Source organism: Bactrocera latifrons, unplaced genomic scaffold (assembly GCF_001853355.1).
Source record: "Bactrocera latifrons isolate USDA-ARS-PBARC rearing strain unplaced genomic scaffold, ASM185335v1 scaffold_57, whole genome shotgun sequence".
Lineage (NCBI taxonomy): Eukaryota > Metazoa > Arthropoda > Insecta > Diptera > Tephritidae > Bactrocera > Bactrocera latifrons.
The window spans coordinates 588,117-615,364 of NW_017537234.1; the positions used below are offsets into that span (position 1 = coordinate 588,117).

At 36.8% G+C, this 27,248-nt stretch overlaps 2 protein-coding genes across 11 annotated transcripts in view; one reads left to right on the forward strand and one right to left on the reverse strand.

The window, feature by feature from the left end:
- The window catches only part of LOC108974630 (uncharacterized protein CG3556), a 42,868-nt gene extending 16,359 nt beyond the window's left edge, over nucleotides 1-26,509 (forward strand). The window contains exons 1-7 of one of the 8 annotated variants that reach the window (XM_018942579.1): nucleotides 17,132-17,403; nucleotides 17,466-17,488; nucleotides 22,925-24,225; nucleotides 24,408-24,603; nucleotides 24,666-24,743; nucleotides 24,806-24,888; nucleotides 26,048-26,509. In XM_018942579.1, coding sequence (XP_018798124.1) covers nucleotides 22,929-24,225; nucleotides 24,408-24,603; nucleotides 24,666-24,743; nucleotides 24,806-24,888; nucleotides 26,048-26,109 — 1,716 coding nt within the window. In that variant the 5' untranslated portion in view covers nucleotides 17,132-17,403; nucleotides 17,466-17,488; nucleotides 22,925-22,928 and the 3' untranslated portion in view covers nucleotides 26,110-26,509. Of the gene's footprint in view, nucleotides 1-17,131; nucleotides 17,404-17,465; nucleotides 17,489-19,781; nucleotides 20,112-22,924; nucleotides 24,226-24,407; nucleotides 24,604-24,665; nucleotides 24,744-24,805; nucleotides 24,889-26,047 lie in introns of those variants that run through there. The other 7 variants (XM_018942580.1, XM_018942577.1, XM_018942575.1 and 4 more) reach the window with 7 other exon arrangements.
- LOC108974629 (probable peroxisomal acyl-coenzyme A oxidase 1) lies at nucleotides 10,664-15,735 on the reverse strand. 3 transcript variants are annotated; one of them, XM_018942572.1, is made up of 9 exons: nucleotides 15,571-15,735; nucleotides 14,766-15,076; nucleotides 13,130-13,289; nucleotides 12,769-13,061; nucleotides 12,294-12,699; nucleotides 11,626-12,132; nucleotides 11,434-11,539; nucleotides 11,217-11,369; nucleotides 10,664-11,154 (listed from the first exon to the last, which is right to left on the reverse strand). In XM_018942572.1, the coding sequence occupies exons 2-9, from the start codon at nucleotides 14,887-14,889 to the stop codon at nucleotides 10,894-10,896; spliced, it is 2,010 nt and encodes a 669-aa protein (XP_018798117.1). In that variant the 5' UTR covers nucleotides 14,890-15,076; nucleotides 15,571-15,735; the 3' UTR covers nucleotides 10,664-10,893. The 3 variants fall into 3 exon arrangements, with proteins under 3 accessions (XP_018798117.1, XP_018798115.1, XP_018798116.1); XM_018942570.1 differs by having other exon boundaries at nucleotides 14,766-15,079; XM_018942571.1 differs by lacking the exon at nucleotides 15,571-15,735 and having other exon boundaries at nucleotides 14,766-15,335.
- Nucleotides 26,510-27,248: the final 739 nt, after the last annotated feature.

Here is a 27,248-nt window from a genome sequence, read left to right on the forward strand (position 1 = left end):
TAAAAATTAAAAAAAAATAATAATAACTACAATGAAAATAAAAAACAGACAAAATATAAAATTTTTTTTCATAATTTATATTGTTTCTTATTTTTTTCTCTGCTGTTGTAGCGGTAGAATTCTGCCGAGTTGACAGTCCTTACCCGGATAGAAATCCGGATCCCTTCTTTTTACGTATGTATGTATACCCAGCTATGGTGGAAACAACCATTTCTTCTTTTTAATCTAACTTTTTCTTACTTTCTCTTAAAGTGTTTCTTATAGTGAATGTTATAACTTGATATACCGTATTTCTAAATTAGGCATGAAGAATAACATTTTCATATATTGACAAAGAGAAATTGTTCGATCTCTACAGTTCCGCTAGATTAGACTAGAAAAACGTAACTTTTAAAATAAAACTCTAAAATTTCTCTATTATTTAAAAAATAAAAATAGATAAGATCCCTAGAAGGGGGTTTTGAGACGCTTGGTTCTTGACTGCAAGTAAACCGGGATCTATTCCGCTTACTTACAACTGACTAATATGGAAACAGCCACGGTAATCGTGCGTCGGTGACAAACCAACGAATGTTTTTTCAGCACAAAAAGAGCAAACTACGATTACAAATTCGCTCGAAGCTCATAGAATCATATATTTTGTAGAATAACAAGAAGATGCATATAACATAAAGGAAGTGCAGACGCTTAGACAAGCTTCTAGTAAAGACATTACTGCACAAACTGCAGCAAGAACTCAACAACTAACCAATTCTAGCCAACTACGGCACTCCATTGTCTTCTATAACCTCAACTAAAAATAACATAAAATAAACAAACCTCAAAATTTTATAATCTAACCACAAAATTTGCATAGAGCGCTATTGTTGCTTTGTCTCAATGAATAAAATTAAAGTTGAATTAGTTTTGCTTGTATTTATTATATTTTGGCATTTACATTGCTATTCACATTGACTTGCCAATATTTGGTTTTTCTTTTTATTTTTGTTTTTGTATAAAAAGCATATGAATATTTAATGCCTTGCATTCACTTGGTCTGAACCAAGACTATACAAATACATAGAAATTTTCATATATGCGAGCAGTCAAATGTGCTCACACATTGTCTATTTGCTGCGCATGAATTTTTTCATTTACACACAACACAAACAACAGCAACAATAGAAAACAACAAATAAACAACAAAAGGGTAGAAAAACTAGAAATGCCAGCAGAAAACACATGTGACTGCAGAGCGCTCAACCCATCAACGCTTGCAACCGCAGTATACGCCACGAAGTGACTCCAACCCTCGGCATTGTTTGCTGCATCAGCTGAAGCTTGTTTCACTGCTGCTGTTGTTGTTGTTTTTTGCATTTGTATTGCAATCACCCACACCAGCGCACCAGCATTTTGCATTGTTTGCACGCTTTACTCGCTGCGGGGTCGAGCAATCAAGCTTTGCTTACCGTTACTCACACTTGGTCGGCGGCAGGGGTAGGTACCCTCATATATTACGCTCGTGCTCGGCAATCTAACAGTACTTCTGTGTTTGCTTTTTTTTTTTGCCATTTTGTTTGTCGTGTCTTCAATTAAAGTTTATTTACATTTTTCAACGTCTGCAAATTTTGCTTTATTTTTCTTTGCTATTTCTGCTTCTTCTTACGCCAGTTGGAATTGTCAGTATTTATGCAAAATTCTTTTAGTTGTGTGCCACAGTGGGTTGAGCGTGACGAAGCGTGGTTTTATTAAGAAAAAATAAGAAACTTATCGACGAATATCAGATTTAAATCCAAAAACTGCAAAAATGTTTGTTTTCTAATGGAAAATGGTCTGAACCTAGCATTGCCTAGAAGCATCCAGCACGCCGAAAAGGCTTAAAACATGTAGAACCCTGCATTAATAGAAAAATATTAAGAGGCACACCTCTGTGTTTACAATGAAACGTTCGACCTAACCTGTGACGAAAGCAACTATCCCTCAACTCAAATATCATTACGTCTCAGTCGCGAAGCTCCGAGTTCAGTCAAGTTTAGGTTTATGTGGAGTTAGGGCATTAAATAATTCTTATATAATCCATGAAAAAACCGAAATGGTTTAAAACTTGTAGGAAATATTTCAACATAATTAATCATAAAAACAACTTTTTCTCGGTATCGAAGTTCCGACCTCAATCTGGCACTGATTCATGCAACTAATGTGGAGTTCAGACATAAAAAAATTCCCGTTAAGTACATCAAACTCACCGAAATAGCTTTAGGAAAATTAGGACAAATGGGAGAAAAACTTCGACGTAACCTATAAAAACGTGTAAACTGACTATACCTGAGCTAAAATGTATTCGAGTCGCGATCTCGAATCCTTGAAATCATTAAGTTCCGAACATTTATTGAATGAAGCTCTCTTCAGAATGAATCTGAAGCTTTGAACCAACTTGAAAACCCGTAGACTCCACAATAGAATAGTTTTGTTACCACAGAACGGCTTACACCATGGATAGTAGTTCGACCGAACCTATGAAAAGTTGTAAGCTTACTATACCTGAGCTAAAATGTATTCCAGTCTCGATCTCGAATCCTTGAAATCATTAAGAATCATTTCCGAACAATTATTGAATGAAGCTCTCTTCAGAATGAATCTGAAGCTTTGAGCCAACTTGAAAAACCGTAGACTCCACAATAGAATAGTTTTGTTACCACAGAATGGCTTACACCGTAGACAGTATTACATGGCACATATTTTCTAACAGTCTAAAATTTAGAGTAATATATTTAAGATCGTTTGAACTTTCTTGACTGAATGCAATATGTAGCAGAACTACCGACCACTTTGCACTGAAATGCAGAACCACCTAGTTCATCCATGCCTGCCTTGTTTACAATGAAACGAATACAGTTTCAAAAGCTGAATCGCTCTTCTTAGACCTCAAGGATCTCAGAAGAAGCATTATAGAAATAGTCTGACTTAAGTATATAAAATGTTCTACATATTTTTGAGAATATCCCACCAAATATATAGGTCACGGCACATCTTACGGTATACAGAAACAAAAGATAGCAACACTATATGCTAAAAACATTCAGTGAACTCTTCATAAAGGTCTACAATGTGAGCGCGGAACTCCAGCGTGATTCCTTTTTGGATTCGTGTATTTAGAGTTTGGGAACTTCGGTTCGGATCACAGAAAACCTGATATCGACTCCTCACTGCATCACCTAGGCTTACAAATACGTCAATAAAAAATGCTCAGACCGAAATTATAAATTATCGTGATTAAGCTCGAAGAATACTAAAGACTTCACCGTACAATTTCATAAATTTTAAAAGGGAAGAACCGTTGTCACATATACCCTAAACCAAGCATATAAAGAACCTTGTTGAGATCTGAGCTTACAGCCTATCCATTCAAAAAACTCCAGAAATAGAGTGTGGAACTCGTTGAAAAAAAAACGATAAGACTGTCGACGATAAAGATCTCTCATACGAAGAAGTTTACAAAATAATTTTCAATGCGTCGAAACCTTGCTAGTCACTTCAAAGTATTAGTCGCTTCGAAACATCAGTACCTTCCTGCTCTACACCATATACGTAGACCCGACGGTGGTAAAGAACTCAGGGTATGGAAACCTCACTGAGACTATCCAAGTATTAGTTAAAAAATATTTTTTTCCGAATCGCATTGAAACCCTAGTTTACCTTCATTTACTCGAACGAGTTGAAGGTTCTTGACTAGATATTCATCCACCACTACTGTCGATGTAGAGACGAGAATCGTTTTGGACGTGTTCGTTAACAATTTTTCAACCCACTTAAAGTTTATTAGTCGCATAAAAAAAATGTCCCTCCGAAACGCATCAAAACTTCAGTGGACCTTCAGTAAGTCGACACAAACCGATTACTCAACCAACTGTGTATATGTATGGCTGTGTGTGTGTGAATCAATATGGCTGCGGACAAGCAACTCTGTGTTATGTAAGTAAACCCAAATGCATTACTGTAGCAATGGCAACAATAACATATTTGGGCGTAAATGTGTTGCCGTGTCGTTTTACGGTACATAAACTATATGCATACATGCATGTGTATGTGTGTGTGTGTGCAGTCTGTAATTGACATTGACTTGTTTGTTGTTATGGCGCATGTCGTTGCCCCATTGTTAGTGTCGTTGCAATTGTAAAAATGCATTCTTGTTTACACAAAACAAGAAGCGACAACAATAGCAACAACAAAAACAAAGAAACATAATAAAAACAACGGCATGACAATAACCAAAAATTCTGGGAAAAAAAATTAAGAAAAAAGTTATAAAGGAGAAAGAAAGACTACAATCACAAAGAAAGCAGGAAAGAGTTCAACTTAGTGACAACCATTAGCAGTGAAAAACAACAATAACAAGAGCAATGAGTGGCAGGCAATTTCGTGCAACGGCAAAAGAAGTGAGTGCTCAAGAAAGTAAGCTTCTGTTATGGTAGTCACAGCAAATTTGTCTATTAAAAGGCGATAAATTGTGGCGAGCAGACAAAGTTAGTGGAAGAAGAAGAAGAGCTTACGAACACGCTTCGTAAAAAAAACCTATTGCAAACTTGAAAGTAATTGCCAATCTAGAAGTGAGCTTTCGAACTCTTTTAGATCTTTGTCTTTATTTTGATCGCAAAGTTTGTATGGCAGCTATATGCTTTAGTAACCCAATCTGAACTATTTTCTCTGAGATTGTAGCGTTGCCTTAGATAATAGTCTATGCCAAGTTTTGTGCAGATATCTAGCCAAATAAGAAAGTACTCCATACAAGGACTTGAGTTTGAACGATCAGCTTGTATGGCAGCTATATGCTATAGTGAACCGATCTGAAAAATTTTCATTTGGCGTAATTGAACGATTTTTTTTTTTTTTTGACTCTGGATAGTACTTTATACCTTCCTAATAAATTACAAAATTTTGCGGGCCCTTGCAAAGTCAGCCTTATGCAGTAAGAGCCTCTATAAATGAAAATAATGGATTTGGTGTCAGCTTTTCAGATCTTTTTTTTTTTTAAATTTCAAAGCACACTTGTAGAGTTAAACCAAAATAACGATTTTGGTGTCAAAAACTCGGTTATTTTTTTTACTAAAAAATCAATTTGAGGCAAATTTTTATGAGTGAAAAATGGTGTTTAATATTTTCTTCAAAACTTAGCTAATAACAAAACATCCAAAGACTTTGAGGTGATCCTATAAGATAAATTAAAAATTGAGGAAGCTTGGTAAGGCTAGACACACCAATCTACCGAATCCGGATGATTCAAAAACATAAAGCAATAAATTTCTAAATCTCTCTTTAGCTTCATGAGAGTACAATAGCATACTATAGTAGAAGACTGCGTTTAAGTATACTGAAGGCCCTGATATGGGAGCACTAGACTACGCCACCAACTTTCTACGAACCTTTAATAGCGTTATAAACTTTTAAACGTTATTAGAAAGTTAATTGCCATTATAGACATTTAATATATATGTATATAATAACAACTACAATGCAAAGAGATAATATGAACTGCCAGTAATTGTCTAACGGTTAACGAGCTTAATTAAAAAACAATTATTTACAGTTGTAGTGCGTTAAAATTGTATTGAGCGCAGGCAGTTAGTTGCAGAGAGTAATTTAAATGGAAACGTATGAGTGTGTATGTACATTAGGGTGCTTCAAAAACAAATTTAAAATTGAAAGTTTGGGAAATTTAGTCATTTTTGAATGGCTGTAACTACTCTTCTTACACAGATAATCATACTTTGCCTTATAATTTAATAAAAGCCTCAACTTTAAAAATATAAAATGTTTTTTTTTTTTTTTTAATTTTAACAATTATGTGTAAATACAATTTTAATAAAAAAAACTTTAATTATATGGCAAACTAACACAAAGCAAGTAAAGTTGTCAACTTTGTCTGCACAGAAGCTATAATACCCTTTACAGGTACATTTCTTATAGCATAAAAAGTTCTTCGTCCTGACTTTGGTGGATCAAGTTGTATGGCAGCTTTAGGGTACAGTGGTGTAATCTGAACAATTTATTCGGTTTATATTGGATATTGGATAATATATCTATACCAAATTTAGTGAAGACACCTTATAAAACAAACAAAAGTTTTCCATACAAGAACTAGATTTTGATTCGTTGGTTTGTATGTTAATTTTTTTTAATATTGTTTTTTCTTTTTTTCACTTTTGTTTTTAAATTATAATTTTTTTTAAATTTTTTTAAATTTTTTTAATTTTCTTTTTTAGTTTTTTTTTAATTTTTAATTTTTTTTTTTCATTTGTTAAGCACCCTAATGTACATATTTATTATACATATATTTTTCTTTATGTAAGAGTATGCACAAAAATACTATTGAAGAGGTTATAAAAACCGAACGATTGCCAGCAACAAAAACATAAAAAACGAATAGTCATAAAAATTACATATATACATATGTATGTATGTATGTGTGAGCGCACATATGTGTACTGTAACCTACGTAGTACAAATATGTTTATGTACATACATATATAACTGCATTCGCACATGTTGTTAATTACTTTACATCACCTTTCACGCATTCATTTTAAATGCGACAAACTAATTACATGTGTATGTACATACATACATGCATATGTATTTGTAAACAGATAATAAAAAAGGATATCTCATATATTATACATACATACATATGTACTTATGTACATATATAAATACTAGCTTCATTGCCACGTTTTTATTATTTCTATTATATTGATGACAATGACTCATGTGCGCAGTTAACCCATTAAGAATGCGCATAAAACTGTTTATGGCTTCAAAAAGAAATTAGCGAAACTTGCAAAAGCTTTAAGCAACATTAAGGAACTTCAGACACCTTCTTTGAGAGTAAGGGCACACAAATTATCTTTAAGCAACATTAAATGGCATTTGAAGAAAATTTAGTGGAAGAAGTAAACACAATTAGCAAAATAAAATAAAATTGTAGCCTATATGTAGGCGCTATTCAACATAAGGAATAATTTTACGGCATCTGCAGCACAAAAATAATATGGATCTGCCTTTTTTTGCAAAAAGCATTTTAAAATAAAGTACAATTAAAGATTATTTAAATGAAATTATGCAATAAATTACTAAATAGGGCGGAATTTTTAATTCTAAATTTTTTCAAAAACTTTTTTCGGTAGAAAAATTATATTAAAAACCTAGTTTCTTAAATAAAGTTTTAAGCTAAATCAAAAAATACTGAAATAAAGAAATATTTAGATGAAAAATTAAAATAAAAAATTAACAAAAAAAAAATTTCGCTTTCCTAAATAATTTTAAAAAACTTTTGATATAATTTACAGCAAATAATGCCCGCTATTTCTACTAACCTTTATCATATTAACATTATAGCAAGGTTTAAAAATAATTTTTATTTTATTTTGCTATTTTGAAAGAGTGCGCCTAAGGGTATGCAAGCTAGATACTGCGAAAAACAGTTATTTGAGAAAAATGTACAGTAAGAAGACTTTTTCATCTAGATTACGTACCTTATTCCAACAGCTCAAAGGGTATCTTTTGTATCTAAATGAATATATACACGAACTATTGCCTACATTTAGGCATACCGAAAAAAATTTTAGTATATAATCCAACAAATCAGTTTATTTTGTAAAACTTTATAAGTAGAAAGCATATTAAAACGAGATATTAACTACAAATATGAAATACTAGCTGAAAGGTGTTTAATAGTCACCGCTGCACCGCAAATTTACTAGGGAATTGGGAACACATATTGTTACCAAATAGCAAACCGGATTCTCTACCGCAAATAGTTGCTTTTCGCCTTATAATGCTCACAAAACGTAAAAGGCGCGCGCTTTCAAATAATTTTCAGTAGATCTGACGCTCAGCGTCTGATTCAGCTAACTGTCACATAAGCTGAATGAACGCGGACAACTAGAAACTGCATTCATGGGGTTTTTGACATTTAGCTCAATTCAGCTATTATTTTTAGCTGAATATGCGCTGAAAGCTAACAGGGGCATTCTTTCAATGTTTTTTGTTTACTTGTCAGAACTTTTTCTCTAGCTGGAACTGCAAAAATTTGCAATTATAAGAGCTTTAGCTTAGAGCATTCAACTCAGCTATCATTCTTTAAAGCTAAATGAGCGCTAGAAGCATTATTTCAATTTTTTTTGCTTGTCTTGCACTTATTGAGCTGTATAAAATCATAGCTGAAAGTAGCTATTTCTAACTGAATAGGCGCTGACAAGCAAAAAACTGAAAGAGCAGGTGCTTTCAACTGCATAAAGTCACAGCTGAATATTGCGATAAGTGCCAATTTCGCGAAAAGCTTACTATGGTGTTGCAACTCGTTGATCAGATAGTTTTAGCTTTAGAACTAACTTTAATATCTTTAAAATTGGGTATAGGATATTGGGTTTGCACATAATAGCACTGGAATTAAAAATTCATAACTTCACTTTTTTTGCTTGTCAGCACTTATTCAGCTTCATAAAACCACAGCTGAAAGTAGCAATTTCTAACTGAATTATCGCATTATTCAGCTGTGCTTTTTACGCAGCTGAATAGGTGCTTCTTTCAGTTTTTTTGCTTCTCAGCACGTATTCAGCTGCGTAAAATCACAGCTGAATAATGCGATAAGTGCCAATTGCGCGAAAATTTACTTTGGAGTTGCAACCCGTTGATCGATCAGGTAGTTTTAGCTTTTAAAGTCATTTTAATATCTTCAAAATTGGATATTGGACGTAATTGTATTGGCATCAAAAATTCTTCCCACTAATAAATTTTGAATAAAACTGGAGCAAACACTCACCTTTGTTTACTGCAACTCTGGCTTATATTTGCTGGTAATTGTAAATAACTGCTGCAATCCCCGCTGAGCCAGAGCTGAAGAAAAACTTGATTGATGATTTTGCGAAATGATAAAGATGATATAAAAAATAAATGAGATGATAAAGAAGCAGCTTGTGTTTGCTCACTACTTGCATTATAATCGTAAACACTATTAGCTTTAAAAAGCTTACGGCTTGACTGCGCGAAACACCTTAACAAATATTGGCATTGAGTTCATGAGTTTGATATTCGGCGATGGTAGAACACTAGAACTTATGCTAAGTTACTAATATTAAGTCTTAGTTTTATGTGGTATGTTGCAGGATTTGTGAATATTTGTGTCCGATGAGTTTTGCGACTGGATACGAAAAATATTACACACTAATTTTACAATTATTTCACGTAAAACTGTTTTTTAAGCATTGTTTTTAAATATTTGTTGTTGTATGTGCGAAGAACACTGTTTTAAAAAGTAGTTAGCAGTCATTGGAAGGACCAAGTGGAGAAGGACCTGGCTTCACTTGGAATATCTAATTGGCGCCACGTAGCGAAAAGAAGAAACGACTGGCGCGCTGTTGTTAACTCGGCTATAATCGCGTAAGCGGTGACTACGCCAATCAAGAAGAAGTTAGCAGTCATCGGCCAGTTATAAGTCATTGAGGTTATGTATAACTGCTATTAGGTCTTTAGTCGACCTGTGAGTATCTTGACTTCGTTGTATACGATATTGCTTGATTTTTATAGAGTTATACGGTAAATCACATTCACATGTGAGGTTATGTAGTTTCAATAATTTAATTTTTTCAACACAGTTATCTCACTAAGTTTTCTGCTGCTTGTGGTGCTGCTTTGTTGCTCCAATATATGGAAGTTCATATGTTGTAGGTTATTTAGACACGAGCTAGCTACGTCTCCCTGCATTTTCATTCTTGGAAGTGTGAACAGTCTTCCAAACTGCTTTTTCACTTTTTTGTACACATTGTATTTGATACTGCTTGATTTGCGTATACTTATTTGATAGCCCACGATCCGATTGTGAAAAATCAGTATATTGCGGTTATGTAACTTTAAAAATGTTGAACTTTGAATAATTTGTTGGCAGGCAAACTGGGTTACAATTTTCTCACTGAGTACTGACTTTAGTTTTCGTGATTATGTTGTGTTAGACTATTGTAAGTGTTTGAGGTTATGTAGTTCCAATTGTGCTGTTTTCGTAGGATTTTAGCGATTTTTTTGCCATAAAAGTGTAGACATAAGACTTTTCATCAGCTTTCTGGAGTTTCAAGCATTCGTTGTTTCCGACCATAAACGACAAAATTGCAATTCTCGCAGTAGCAGGTAATTGAGGTTATGTAGACTCACAAATTTGTATCTTGGAATAATTTTTGGTACGGATTCGAAGATAAAAATATCCCAATGAACATTTCTTATTCCTGCGATGATTTTGTGTTGTGTAAACGTGTGTAATACGGTGATTTGAGGTTATGTACATACGACTGCTTGAACTTAGAATAATTTACTCTGTTTCTCGGCACGGCATTGCAATTAAAAATATCCCCCCGCAACATTTCTGATTAGTGTGCTGATATTATGTTCTGTACATGTGTGTAATACGGTGATTTGAGGTTATGTAGAAGAATTTGAACAATTCTTTGAACCATGCAAGTGTGGATACAACACTTCCAATGACTGAAAACGATGTTTGGCCTTTTGGAGATCTGCTTTATAGTGCATACGAACATAACTCACTCCACAAAATCAGTGTAAAGCTGCCTACCGAGCTAACAACAGTGTTCTTCGTCGATTTTTACACCTATTTATTTGTTAAAATAATAAAAATAATTAATTTCTTTAGCAAAACTTAAAATGTAAGAATTACCAGCGCCAAATTGCGTACTCCCTGCGATTTTTGTTGTGTCCAACACCATGTTCCGCGCAGATTTTCAACTCACTTAAGCTAAAAGTTTTATTTGCGTTCCATTTCGTATGAATAAAATATTTACAATACAAGATTTAACAAAAGCACGCATAAACGTGTATACGCGCATGCGCATACGTCATACAACAACCACACAACTACAAATTCGCCTTCATGAAAGGCTTCAAATACTGATGGAATGTTTTATTCACTGGTTCCTTGTTCATGGGATTCTTTTTGACCGACTCAAAGATACGTTCGTAAACGCGGCCATCGGCTGCGCCCAAAGCTGAGTCCAAAACACGATCGTGCACATCGAAGCTATCGACAAGCGCGACAGCATTGGGACGCAAACGCTTAAGGCATTCGGCCAGACGCAGCTCCAATTTGCTGACATCGCCATCGGTTAGGCTAATGAACTGTAAATAGAGGTTAGGATGAACGTAAAATATACTAGTGAGCGGCAATGTGTGAGACTTACGCGCAACAAGTCGCCCATGCGTCCCAAACAGGCGTCCAACAAATATAATTCTAAAATCGTTTGGAATACGGCAGCCAACGCGGGTGAAACTTCACGTATGAGCTGATTCAGCTCGCTGTACGCGGTTTGTGCAAGAAAAGCGCGTCCGTGTAGCTGTGTGGCAAGGAATTATGATTATTTATTTGCATTTTTTCAAGCTAAATATTTTTAAACTCACATCAGCTGCTTGTGTCAGCTCAATGCCCACCAAATTGGCCGCCGTTTCGGGTTCCTGGCCTTGCCGGCGGTGCTTCTCCATGCGTTCGTAGGCAATGCGCACCTTGCTGTTGGGAATTTACACTTAGTATAACCGTATGTATGTACATACTACAAAAAAAAAATTACAAAAAGAAAAACAGCACAAACTTACTTCGCAGCCACGAATTGGAAAGCATGTACGATCTGCTCTAGCGTACAATCGAACGCGCCGAATTCTCTATTCTTTATGTAATCACTAATATATTGCACCGTCGGCACTAACGGTTCGCCACTCAGAGCCTGCGCGTACACTTTGACCAGATAGCGCGCGGTCTGCAGCAACATAACGGTATTCTCACCCTCATATGTGCAAACAGCTGTGGTCATGCCGTATATTGTGGGAAAATTAGAGCAATCCATATAGCCATGTCCACCGCAAGATAGGCGACACACTTCCACCGCCGCCGCGGAGTCTGCGCTTGTAATGGCTTTCAGGCAACAGGACAGCGCATGCATTTCCGGCAAGCGATCCATGTTGCCTTGCTCCAACTCGCCAGAGACATTGTTAAACATGTTCCATATGTGCTCGCCTGTTATTTTGAAGATGATGGCCTTTGCGATTTGCGGAAAGACTTTCAATTGCTGCGTTGTATGCTCGATAATTTGTGGCTCGGGTTTGCTGGCAAACAAAAATTTTGCCGATTAATGTAAAACCATAAAAAAAACATTTACTTCGATACAACGAAGCTTTAAAATATAAAAAATTCCATATGTCTCGGAAATATATCCTGTTCAGGGAATAAATACTTATAATTGTAGCTATAAACAGTTGCAACTCACTTGGGGTCTATGGGACTTTGGCGCCGCACCGCCGAGTAACGCATGGCAATCGTTGAAGCCTTCGCCAATGTTTGCGACAGATCGCGTATGAGCGCCACGCGTACAAACATCATAGTGCCGTAGGTGAGTACGCTATTCTTCGGCGCTACATAGGTACCATCAGGTAAAACTTGTTGATTCTTCATCAGCATATTGTTCAAAGGCACACGCACATTTTTTAAACCCAAATAGCCGTTATTGACCGACTTCATGCCGATTTTAGGTCCGATATCACCAACATCTATGCCCAGCATAGGCATATGTGTTTCCAAATCACGCAGTTGCACAATGAACGGCGCCAGGCCACGAAACACGCCTTTGGTGTAGAGTTGCGCCACGACTATGGCATGGTTGGCAGTGTGTCCCACTAAAATGTTTACATGCAGTTTAAACCATTAACCCTTTAGCACACATGACATATGGAGTCTGTACTTACTACCACCCGGCCACCATTTGTAGGCGCTAATTGTGGGCGTATTCAAAACGAACTCTTGTGTAGTGGCATCGTATTCGGCACGCGTCTCCAAACCGCGCAAAAACGTGCCGTGACCCAACTCAGTCTGTGCATATGTACCGAGTATATTGCAATTCCAGGCTTTAGTCAGCCATTCAATTTGCTGTTCCACCGTACCTTGACCCAATATCGTTGGTACGAACATGACAAAGTGCAGCATCATCGGATTGCCCTCCTTAATCAGCGCCGAGCCAAGTGCGCCACCAAACAGTGCGCTGTTACAAATAGAAAAAAAAAAGTTTAGTATTAAATTTGCGCTCATTTGCAAAATCTGTGAACTTACGTATAAGTATCCACGTCGTCTTCCCCATCAGCACGTAATTCGCGCAACTTTTTCGCAATAATTACGGCTTTGCGTACGCTGTGCTCGTACAGTTCCTTGGGTGACATGTACGAGATGGGGAGCTCATCCTTCAATTCAGGGTCGTCCAGAAACAGTTTTTCTGAAAAGTAAAAGAAAAAATTAAATTGTTGTTTAAAAAAATATAATATTTGAAAAAGTGAGTTAGAGTTAAACAAAAAATAGTAAGAAGCATTAACTTCGATTGCAACAAGTTTAGAATACCCTTCACGCGTGCATTTCTCACAGCATAAAAGGTTATAAAAAGACCTTTAGCTTCATTTTGATGGCACAGTTTGTATAACAGCTATGTGTTCTAGTAGGCCGTAGTGTCTTGTGGAGAAAAGTTCATATTTTAAATTAGAAATTGACAGCTGAAAAACTTTTGGGTGTTACAAACTTAGTGGCAAACTTCATATACTCTGTTCACGGTACACTAATACACGTCAGTTTGAAAATAAATACCCACAGATCTTTAACATTAATTATAATTACATGTCTAGCTGCACGTTGCACTAAGCAATATCTACATTATTTTATTTCAAACCAACACATATGTATGTACATACATACAAAAATACATCGTATGTATGTATGTATGCAGTAGATTTTTACACACTTTACGCAGTTAATAAATATTACAATCTAATCGTTTAATACAAAGTGGCGCAACAATTGCTACAGCTCTAAAGATCAAGATTATTTTTGCAACAAAAAAAGTAAGGGCACGTCAATTTGTACTTAAAGATTAAAGACTTAAAAGTGATTATAAAAGTACGTATGTATGTATGTATATTCACAAATTTACATTTTAATGCACATGACGCACTTAAAACTTGCACAAAAAAATATTATTACAGTGTTTAAAGTTTATTTTCTTTTTATTATAATATTTTAAGCATAAAAACATTCAGTTTTTTCGTAAACTAAATAAGCAATTAATAAAAACTGAGTCACCTGTTTTGTAACGGTTAACATTTCGCGCTCTGCTATTCTGAGTACAAAGTTCAAATAACATTAACTTCTGATTAAGTGCACGTTGCTTGTAGCGTTGAATATGAATAAACTTGCATATTTGTGTGTATGTATAAAAAGTGAGCAATTAACGGCGAATTTTTTAACTTAATTTTGCAAACAGAGCAGCTTAACTTGTTTATTCGCAAACTTGTATAACATTTTGAAGATCTAAACACACTTACTGTTACGTATACGCAAAAGTGTACGAAAATGCATGGCGTTGTGTGCAAACATGCATACATACATACATATGCATGTATAGTAGGTATTCGCATGTACTTCAGCTAAACCTGCTGCTTAAGCGGGTCAGCGCGCTAGGCGGCGTTTAGACTAGGCAAACACTTCCGACATACAGTATTTGCAAGCAAACAACAAATGCTGATAAACCAAGCAACAGAAAAAACATATTTACTCACGTATATGTAAACTTATATAAACAGCAAATACATAGCGTTAGTCATATATTTGCACACGCGAGCATGCCGACATGCAGTTGCAGTGCACATTTATTTACTTAATTTGTTTTTTTTTTATTTTTATTTGAACACAATTTAACACTCACCTAGTTTCTTTTTTGCCTCATACTTCTCCTTGCCACCTAGCCACCAATAGGTGAATTCTTGCGTGTTAAAAGACGCTTTTTCACGTTCACGTTGCAAATCTGGGTTAACTGCATTGGACGGCATTTTTCTTTCGTTTTCGTTTTTTTTCTGCCACTATTTTTCCACAAGCACTCAATTTATAGCGCTGTTTTTAAGCTTACTACCAATAAACCGAACCTTTAACGTTGCTTGCCGCTACAATACTGACTAGCTCCAGTGGCGAAGCACCGCAGTTATTCATTCAATACAAAATATTTTGTTGGTAGCTGCGCTACTGAAAATAATAATATTTTAGTTAGTATTTGTGTGAGTTTGTACCCCTAATCAAGAACGAGCGCACCAATGACATATTAAATGCTTGCGTTAATCGCACTAATTGTAGATTATCGGTTTATACTTGGAGCTACAATATATATTTTTTATTTATTATCGCATATGATTATTATTTATTCACTGAACTTTGCACTACGTTTACTCATAAACAATTAAAACTCCCGAAGCCTACAATTCATATGCACGATTCACAAAAGAATGCGTTGCCGAAAAATATACCGCTTTATATGTAAGTATGTAGTAGAAATTTATTACACCGCTAACAATAACAAATAATAAACATACAGCTTTGTTGTTTATTAACGGCGCATATAGTGTTAATTTGTTTCTTATTTACTCAATAAATGAATTTGCTAAAACGGCTGATCTTATCAGCAGCTCCCCGAGTCAAAACGAGTTCACTTTACCATCTAACCTGAATTCAGTACTTACTGCATACAACAAATATTCATGTTTGCTTGATTTACCAAAGTAATCAATGCAAACTGGTATTAACAGTAAACCATTAACAAAAATCACTGTAATTAAATATATCGTAATTAACACACACTTCTGTAATGATTGTAAAACTTTTCTTCTAACTTTGCCGAATTGGACTAATTTGCGCTTCTGCGCAATTTTGACAGTAAGCCAGCTGTCAGAATATACGAAGAAAGCGAAACGAGAAATTGTGCTGCCATCCGATAGATGTCCGCAGACACAATTGTTTTTAGGTATTGCAATATTGAAGCATATTATACTGTTTTTTTATGAAATGGAAATTTATAAATAACAATATTTTTTTTAATAAAGAATTTATAAAATGAATTATATTTTATGTTCGTAATATCAAGTAGGTTTTCTGTTAAAGATGAACTGTAAAAGTTCACAGTAATCTAATGCATATGCAAACAAACATAGCTGCGGTTGTTAACTGCTGATTCCGTTTGACAATTATAGTCTTTCGTACAAATTCGTAATTAATGCAAGTGTATGGATGTTTGAAAAAAAGATGGAAAGTAAAGCGTCATTTTTAGAATCTGATGAATACGTTTTGAAGGTTAGGGTATCAAAATGGATCTACCTTTAACTAAAGCAAGTACTTTACTCAAATACTATTTAATACTCAATATGCATATATGCATATGTATGCATTACATACATATAGATATATACATATGAACATATTTTACTAATAGAAATATAAGTTTTATAATAAATATTTTTTATAGCCTATTATGCTCATCACTCCTTAAAGCTTTGCACTACAATTCAATATTTATAACACGTACCTGAATCGTTCATGTGTGTCATCATGTGTGGCCTCACTTGACCAATAAACTGTTCGAAATTATATCGCTCCACATCCGCCGAAAACTTTTCCGTTGAAACATGATGCCTTCCTGTCTCTTTAACACTAAAATTGATACTTTCATTTACTTACAACCATTCCAAAGTAGATTTGTTAATATTTTATTTGTTTGTAATTAAATTGATGCACTTATAAAAATTAGCAAATAGACGCACTGAATTTTGGTTGTGCTTCCGACGAAATACTTTTTAAAATGGAGGATCAGCAACCAACGCGCTAATTAAGAGCTTTTTCGCGCTTTTGACACTCAGCTGTCAGAGTAAAGGAAATCGAACATGATTACTACGGCAGGAAGCATAGTTGTGCTGCCACCCGATAGATGTCCGCAGTAAAAAAATGGTTTTAGACGTTTTATGTAAAAAATAATGCTAAATTAATCAATTAAATAGATGATTGAAATTATTTAAATCAATTAAATTATTTTAAATAGTAAACAGAAAAGCATAATGTACTTCATATTCGAAGTTTCAAAGTAATTTTCTTGAATTGATTAGTTGTTAAAAGCTCAAACTAATGCATAAACAAACAAACCCAGCTGAGTTTCTCAACAGCTGATTGCGGTTGACAATTTCCTTTTTTGATATTTAAATTTCCGTGTATTAAAAATTGCAATAATCTTAAAAAGTGCATGAATAATTTTATTGTATAAAGTTAAATAATGCAAAATGCAAATGTTTCTCAAGAGCTATATGTATTGCTGAGTTAGTGCAAAAGCGTAAAATCGTACATCAATATTTTTGCGAGAAGACTGCTGAGTTTATGCTGTTTTGCCGGATATATAACTGGGGCTTTCCGGTTGATCAAACTCAAACTCTTGAGGGTACATAAGGAAAGCTAGATTTCCGCTTGCTAAAACTAAATTTTGGTTACAGCTAAGAGCCAAACATTAGGAACAACCTTTAAATGGCTTGTAGGTAAGGCATTCTATTAATTTTAATAAAACATTTATTTACACACAATACTTACTGCTGACCAGTGGCTGGCGTCATATTTATAAAGGTTTGTAAGTAACTGCAAGTTCCAGAGAAATATTTATAAGCATTCATGTTTGCATGTACGTAAATCCTATATTTGTTGCTTAATTTTGATCATTTATTTTTACTACTGCAATTTTTCATTTTTATTCCAAGTCGTACATTAATCATAGCTTTGTGGTGATTAAGTAGACAGACAACAATCAAGATAAAAATAACGAGAAAATAAAAACGTTTACCTATCAGCCATGCATACGTCTATGTAAGAGTGTATGACTGTGCATGCTAGCTAGCAGGCACAAAGTCACACAGATTACAACGTTCATTCGAGACACGAGAGATGAGTTCGACGCTTTGATTAACAGGAGTAAATGAAAAATGCTCACAATAAGAACAATTGACGTACAACAACAAAAGCTATAATTACAAAACAACGTGGTTGCATGTCAATTTATCTAAAGCACTATATGCTTAAGCGCCTCAGTGGTCACTACACAGCATATACATATATTCGCTATATACTGTAACACATACGCACGCATGCCATTAAGACTCAGAGAAAAATGCGTTCGACGCTAAGCGCCATCCCCATGTTGGAGCTTATGGAGGATTGCATGTTTCAGCCAGTATATTTCACTACTTATAACGAATATATGTATGTACATTTTGTGTGTAATCAAGTCCAACGGCGCACTTACTAATTTACACATACAAATAAAACATTACAGCGATATATACACACCACACATATATACATACATACATATACATATAGGGTAGTGTCTCACACAAATTCCTCGCAAGAATTCAGAAATGTGAATTGAAATTGCAATCTGGTACTTCCACTTCATTAGTGCGACTTAACGACTGAGCAATGACCAATAGCCTCTAGTTGCCGCGGACGTCCTGTCCTTCAGTGCAAAACAGCAATAACACATAACTCACACCTCGTTAAATGGCGGGCAGGCAAATATTGAAGCAATTCAGCACCCACCCCCTACCAACAACAACGGATAGTGTGATGTTCTCATGACGGACACTAATCTTCCAGACACGTGAGGCGGTATGTAGGGGCGTTAGATTACAATGGAACGATTGGCACAGTGGAACAAAATTGGTAAAAAAAAAAAAAATTGGAGAAAAAATGTGAATTTAAAAAAAATTTTAAAAAATTTGAAACAAAAATTCATTCAAAACTAAATTTAAAACATCATTTCAAAAAAATTAATAAAAATTCAAAATGAGTTATGGTGAATTTAACCGCTGTGAGGTGGAATAAATTTAAAAATGTGAAATGAATATGAAAATAGTGAAGTTAAATGAAAGTCATAAGATGCGCACACTCGACTCAACCGCCGAACGGCTCAGTTTACATACACGCGGCGTTAGAAAACCGTAATTTTACACTGTTTCTTCTTCTATTACCAGTGCCGAGTATACGAAAAAGTTTTTGAAAAAAATTCTGTGGCCCACAACAATAACAAATGAAACCAAAAATTAATTAGTTAATATTTTACTGGCTACAGCAACAACAAATGCCGCGCACAACGCTCAGTCGTTTGAGTTGGCGCAACCATATTTTTTATTTTTTTCCTAACGAGTATGCAGCTATGAGCTTTCTCAATTAAGTCGTATTACACATAATATATATTTTTTTACTATAAATTTACGTAATACGCATCACTGTGTCGTCAACGCTTTGTTCTTATGTACGCCGCTTGATAGGTTCGTTCGTGCGTCTAACGGACGCCTAATTAACTTTATGGACCATCATAGTCCTTGTATTAGTAGCGGCAACAGCGACGCAGCAGCGAGCAATGGCACTACTATTGCCCCTACACAAACATACATGTGTATATACTATGTATGTATAGCTACCTTAAACTCACCACTCGGCGCTAAAAAACGCCGAAACCTACTTCTTCAACTGCTGTCAGTGCAACCTTCAGGGATTAAAGTGTTTGCAATGCTTCGTCGAACAAACGTTTCATGGCAGCTGACAGCGTATAACGGTGCGCTGCGCTGCGCAGCGCTGCGCTTCGCCACTTTACAAGCAACCCCTCCGGTAATCGTCACACTGCCACCAGTCAACCCAAGTGGGCAGTAAATTGAGGCGACACGCGTCGCAGCAAATGTCAATTGTCTTCTAAAATAATGTCGCTTCGTGTGTGTGATTGAGTACAAACGCGCCTGTGTGTGTATGCGTACAAGTAGCCGCTTGCGCCCTGTAGGTGTTGGTGAGTGGCGGTCCACGCTACAGAGTTGCTTCATCGCTTCATTGAGTTGCGTTTTGTTTTGTGCGGTGCGCCAACGGCAGCGGTTGTCCCCATAACAACGTGCGCGCGAAATAGTGAAAAACAAGCGAAATAAATATATTTGAAATTTATGAAATTAAGGGAAAGTCCAATAAAAAAAAGTTCTACGCTTGTGTTGAAACGTGCGTTGCGTGTAGTAACGGCTATTTTGATGTAAGGCATTCAAGCTTATTAAATACCGCACGCGGCACGCGCTTGTTGTTGTGGCCGGACATTGTTAAATGTTTTCTTTATAGATTTCTTTGTGCAACTGAAAGAAAGAAAAGTGTGAAGACTAACTTTTATAAAGTTATATAAAGAAAATTCATAAGAAAATTGAAAAGTGTGTAAAAGGTGAGCTCTGCAAACGCAATATTTGAAAAAGAAAATACTTAAATCACGCCGGTTTTGTGTTGTGTATAGCTTTTAGAACCGTTTTCTAAGCCTCACAATAAAGTGATAATGTAAACTGAGTCTATAACTCCAAAGAGTTCGAAGTGCAAACCAAAGACTTAGCTCAAATAATCCAGACTGTAGATGAGATAAATCTTTGGATAACACAAAAGATCGCTTTTGAATACGACTGCAAGGCCTTTCGTTCTATTGTGCATTAGAAACTCGTTTTACTCAGCGTCGTGCCCTTGAGTTCACATTTCTTGCAGCTCTTCTTCAAGTATTGCAGTTGCAGTTCTCTAATTTCACCAAATTGTGAAAAATTTCGCAATAAAACTCAATTTTCAATAAAACCTGATAGACTTGCTTACTCAAATTCAACAGTAACGGTATAAAATCTCGAACTACATCGACGCTTTCAATTTTTTTTTTTTGTAAAATATCTTCATAGAACTTTCTAATTAGACTTGTTAGTTAGAACTTTCTAATTAGACTTGTTAGTTCTGTTTTCGGGAAGTTAATGAGGACCGCTATAAAACTTTCATACTAAAATCTCGTCTCGCGATTGGCTTTGTGCCCACTTAAATTTTCACATTAAAGTTCGTCTTGCATTGAACTTACTCTCGCGATTTCTAAGCACGTCGACTCTGCATTACAGGCACTTATGAGTGCTTTTGGTCTCTTAAAGTTTCAAAATTGTAGGACTAAACTTTATATAAGCTTAGAAACCCATCAATGTCTCCAAGTGCTCCCTGTTGAGGACAGAATGTCGTTGTGGTTTACGTGAGTACCTGCCTGCGAAGACCTAACCTCACATCAATTCCTTTTGCATTTAATTTTTGGTTCCAATTGGTTCGGGTGGATAGGGACACCCTAGTCACCTTGGTCGGGTTCGAGGCCCATCTAAAACCTCTGCCGTACTTTGGGTCCAGGACCCGGCCACAGTGCGACTCCACATAGGACAAAATTCCCTTCCTACATTTAGTTTTTACCACAGCCACCACGAATCTCCACAAAGTGTCCAACCCAATGAGCAGATTGGAGTTACCTCCAGGGGCTAACTGCTCCCCGTGCTACCAGGTTTAAGTCTTTGGTCTGACTTTGTAGCTTTTGCCACTACCGGTTAAGTCCCCACAAACTCAATGTTAAGCATAGCTGATTGGACTATAGAGAGCTTACATATTAATCCTGCAATAGCGCCAAGTTAACTGGTCGCAAATAGACTGCATGAACCGACAGCCGGACTTTAATGAGACCTATAGAAGAAGAATTTACTTTAAGAAGTGAATATAATGGACCACTTCAAGGTTTACGACAACAGCTGTAATGGACGCTTAACCTCCAACCGGATTTTCATGCGACTTAGAAGAAACTCACATAAGTTTCATAACCAGCCGGTCTAGGATTTGTTTAGTTTTTATGTGGACCACTCGGACCACAGCTGGCACTTAAATGATTATACCCATTTTCAATTTCAGAGACCACTTTGTTGTTCTCATCGTCCGCACAGTCGGCTCTTTTAAAGTCGTAGTTATCAAGTTCAGTGCAACAAGTGTTCAAGAAAAGTATCACAAGCTTCGTGTTAGGCGTCCAAAAACTCATTAGTGAAGTTGGCTGACTCTGTGCTTGTGAATGGACTTCAGGAAACCTCGAAATTAGATTATCGAAAATCTTTGAACTTAAAAATACGCTGAATATAACTTAAACTACGATTGCTTTTCGACCTAACTGCCGTTTGTGGTTTCGTTAAATGGTATATAAATTCTTAAAATTAAAGTGAATTGCGATTTGTGCAAGTGCCTGCGAGTCAACTAAGCTGAACATAAAGCGAGTAGTATTTTTAGCAGTCAACCCCGCCACCGGCACCTACTAACCAACTATGAACCCACAAAAGTACCGCATGCCTCCCACTCCGCTCGCTCGAACGCTTGACAAACACATTAAACGTTCGTCGCTCGAATGCGCAGTGACATTTACGGACGCAACACAAAAATGGAACCCGATGTTCCATCATTATCAACAATGATGGAAGTGCCATCAATGCGACCAAGCGATTTGTAAGTCAATGAGTGGCATGCGAAGGGCGCGGAGCAGGAAATGAAACCATTAATAGTGGTAGTGAAGGTGTCTGTTGGCGATATGCTTTGTCATATTGTGTGTGGACTAGAATTTTCTCACTAAATTGGACACAACAAGATGGATGAAATGTGACGGTAGCGGTGGGGTAGAGTAGAGGGTGCCGGTTAGAGCGGAATGCCACAAAGTAATTGTTTGGGTTTGGGAAAGTTGACATAAATATCTATCTAAGTATATATATACATACATATATTTATAACGGGACATGAGCAACGGAAATCACTTAGTACCTAATGTGGCCACAAGCATTCCAGTCGATAAACTTTGCGGCGTCCTTTTGTTTCGGTTGATGATACATAACGGTTTATTATTATGATTATCATTTATTTTGAGGGCGACACATTAAAATGCTGCACAAGTTGGGAAATCACTCAGCCGCACTGTACAGTTAATGTACGCGCGTGTGTGTGTGTGTAGGTGAAAGGTCGCATTACCTGTCACGTGGGTGGATTAGGGACATGTGTGGCCTTGACTGCCAAGGCTAACCGTTTAACTTTGTGCTGCGTGTCGGCCAGTTGATATTTATGCATAAAAATAACGGCGGAACGGCCTCGACGGAAGTACGAGGCTTTGCTACTTTCGTTATACATTCGTTAAAACTCTTAAACTAACGGCACAATTTCTACTTCTCTTTCCAGCAATATGGCTCGCGTAATGCTCGCAACTACAACGCATACTAACTCCATAATCTTTACTGCGCTGATAATCGCCCTTCTACAGCTCGCCGTCTTCACTAGACTAGGTGTCGCGTTTATCCCTACGGTGGCGCCGGCACCTGCGGCCACAGGGGCACAACTCTCGAGTAGTATTCCACAAACCGAAACTAATGCCAATACCATTGCATCCTCGGCCGTGCTTGAGCATGGTGTGTCCACAACTAGTACGCCACTACAGACGCCTGCCGTCTCCACCAGCGAACCTGTGGTGGGCGCCGAAACTGCTTTAGAATCTGTTAGCACAGCTGCATCGCTCACGTCCACCACTGCAAGCACTACAACAACTACTGCTACCACTGCGCCTGAACATGATATCATCGGTTCGCCTGGTCCGGACAAGCGTGAGCAAGAAGCCATCTTGAAGGCGTTGGATTGGTTAAAGGAAAAACGTGCTGCTGATTATGGTTGGGGCAATGATACGCATGTCGTTATTTTGGCTAAGGAATTGTCCGGCGCACGTGATCCCACTGACGCCGATGGCCACTTGCAGATCATACAAGAGCTGGAGGATACATTGTCCGTGAAGGAGATGGAAATTGAAATATTGGCCATGCTGGATCGTCATCATACGCTGCCGAAACCGCTGAATTTGGAGAAACTGGCGCGTTACGTGCTGGCACTCGGTTCGCTGTGTAAGGATCCGAAACATTTTCATGGCCACGACTTAGTCGCCACGCTGCAGCATCATGAACCGGCGCAAGATAATGAGTTCGCCTTAGCCACGCTGTCGGCGTGTAGTGCGGCTGCGCATGTGCGCAAGCGCCAAATACGCCGACTGCTGGATATAGCGAGCGGCGTAACGGATCAGGGTGTGGACACCATTGCCATGGTTATATTGGCGCTACGCTGCATTGTGACCGATCATCGGCATCGCCATCTACAGCACTTTGTACGACGGCCTGCCAGAGGATTGGCCAGTTTGCAGGATCCACGCGGCGGCTTCGGTTCACTGCGCAGTACTGCATTGGCTATGCAGGCATTGCAAGATCTCGAGCATGATCCCGCCGGCTCCTGGAACCGTACCGCCGCATCAAAGTGGATATTGAGTCGGCAACGTGAGGACGGCGGTTGGACTGAAGAGCCACTGCACGATGGACAGGACCCCGGCATCGGCGTAGGTTTGACCGCGGACATTATACTGGCGTTGGGTTGGAAGGGATTGGGTGCAGTGCGTGCACTACAGTGCGATCATGTGATACGCGAGAACAGTGATCCAACTTCAGGTAAGTTAGCAAGATTTCATAACACTTTAAAGCTTAATATTAAATACACTCCCCAAAAAAACACATGAATGTACCAAAACCGAAAAAAAATCACACAATTAAACTCAAACTAAACACAAAAACCAAAAATAAACGAAACAAAACAATTGAAAAAATTCGCAAAAACCACCAAACTCAATTAGAAAATGGCGAACCAAAACTAGCTGTACCCTATGGACTTACATCATCGGCCGAGGAGTCGGACTCGAAGAATGTCTCCTACACATACACACTGTGGGTGGGCTCGAATGTGACGGAAACGTTCTCGCTCTCGCTGGTCTCTCCAAAGAACACCAGTTTCTTCAAGGCCATGACACAGGCTGCCGATTTGGATCCACGGTAACTCCCTCACCAAATTTGTATGTTTCTAAGTGTTTTAACTTTGTTATAATTTTCTGCAGATTTGCTTTCGAGGCGCGTGAATGGCCTAACGGACACTATGTACACACATTAGCCGGCAAAAAAGAGGAGCCCAGGGGGTAAGCTTCTGAGCATTTTGGTTTTTAAAGTCCCTTTACGTAATCAAGTTGCTTTCGACCAGGTACAACTACTGGCTGCTGTATCGTTTGCCTGAGTTACCAGATCCTAATAATGCACCAGGCAATCAGCTGATTGCACCAGTTGGTAAGTAAAAGCCCTATAATTAGAAGTATTCTGCGCATGTTTGGATACGGACCCAGAAGAACCACGAATTATTACGAAAGCTCTTTCCGTCTGTCTTAAGTCAATCAGCAAAAATTTAGAATTCTAGCTTTGAAAATCAAATAATCGTCGTCGAGTCCCAACACGTCTTTATTCGAGGTTTTCAAAACTCCGAACTTAAGTATGACATCCCTCCAAGCTCTGTCTGCAAACAAAGTTTCTTAAAAGAACGCTTGGGGTCAAAGTTGAGTTCGAATGAAATTTTATAAAAAAATAGAAAGACCTCCACTTCATTGGAAAGACCAGATTTAGAAGGGCCTGGCTACACTTGCTAGGATATTGTAACCATAAACATATTTTTCAGCTTGCTCTCAAGTTCTCTCGTTCCTCTTCGCGATCACGAAATTTTTTCCGTTTTTTTTTTTTTTTTTGCAATCCGAATTTCTAAGTTGATTTCATCGAACCCGCAGCGACTTGCTGGTTTCCAAGGCCTTTAATTTTATATTCGACCACAAATATAGTTAACATTGAGAATGATGTCCTCGGAGAGGCACTTTAGATATTCCTCTGGGGACTATCAGAATATCAGGATCTGCACATGTTTTCATTAGAGACGAACTTCCAAGAATGATTCCAAACCTTTGTTACGGCTTAACCAGCCAGAGCTTTTGGCGAACCAGGTGACATAGCCGAGACTACTGTTAGCTGCCTTAATAGACATTTGTGATAGACTCAAAGTGCTTTTTCGATTTATGAAATTCTTATGTTTAATTATATAGGAGTTTTATTGACCACAACGGATCAGCGTTCCAAGCTGCCTAATTGAGCTCCATAATATTACGATCGACTTCATAAACTAACCAGGCTTTTTTGCCATCCCACCTTGCCAGAACGGTCCATTCCTTGCAACTGTCGCTAAAACACTTCTATGGCAGCTCTACAGGTTTTGAAAACTCCCTACAACAAAAACAAAGAATGCTTAAGGAATCGATCGAACAAGACGTCTATATTATGACGTATATCCTACCAAAGTCGGTTTTATATAGTTCCAATAAAAACAGCATTTCACTTTCAAAAGTTTTCGGCAACATTTCTATATAAAAGATTTTTCTCAAAATTTTTTCGTTTTCTTCGCTTGCAGGCGTCGACGAGCTTATGGTCGAGGATGGTGAGCATTACTTATACTGGTATAAAAAGCTCTAAGCTCTCTCTCAGCGTATCACACAAGCAGCAATAGACGTAAAAATTAAGCGAAAATAGTGGGTGGAAGAGTAAGAACAAAACAAACTACATATACATATATATATATATATATAATATAATAAAACTAATATATACACACATACATACAATATACTGCTATGAATAACAGGAGGCCATAAATGATACGGTAAATGCGAATACAAATATACACAACAAATATATGTATGTATACATACATGCATAAAACTACATTAACGGTAAATACAGTTTAAGAGTGTGAACTAAAAATTTCAGAAATGAAAACTGAAAAAGCAAAAAACGGAAAACTACAACTAAAAGCGAATAAATCAAACAAAAGTTCCGCGCTTTAGCCAAGACAAGGGCAAAATTAAGTAATAAATATTAAAAAAAAAATTTAAAAACATTTAAAAAAATATTTCAACAAAATAGATATTTTTCGAAATATGAAATTGATAAATACTAAGAAATGCAAATTATAATTGAATAAATATAAAAGCAAGCAGCAGAAATGCATTGACAAAGCAAGAAAAAAATATTAATTAAAAAAAAAGAAAGGCAATATAATGATATTAATAAAGCAAAAAAGCGAAATATTGATAAACGTGATAAGGCATGTGAAGGATAACAATAAAAGCAGGTGAACAAAGGTCACCAATACATGCAAATATTGCCACACAGCAGCCAGTTTGGGAAAGGCACATGCATACATACATAAATCACACATAATAACATAATGTTTAAGCATACACACGCCGATATAAAGACACTTACACACAGCCGTACATATACATACATACAGTACATGCGCACCCATACAAGAGGAGGGAATTAATTAATATTAAAAATAGCAGTAGGCAGCATCGAACGTCCATGTTAACTAAATCATGTCGTCTACATCCAAATATACAAACATACATAAATATGTACATGTAGCATAATGAAGCTTATATTGTAATAATGCATTAAACATATACACATGCAGGCAGTTGTAAACATATGTATGTATATGAGTGCAAGTGAGTTGGAAAATGGTGAAATATACACACAGGTACGAAATTATTTTGCTTGAAAAAAAATTATATTCTAAATTTGCACCAAATATAATGATATGTAAATAT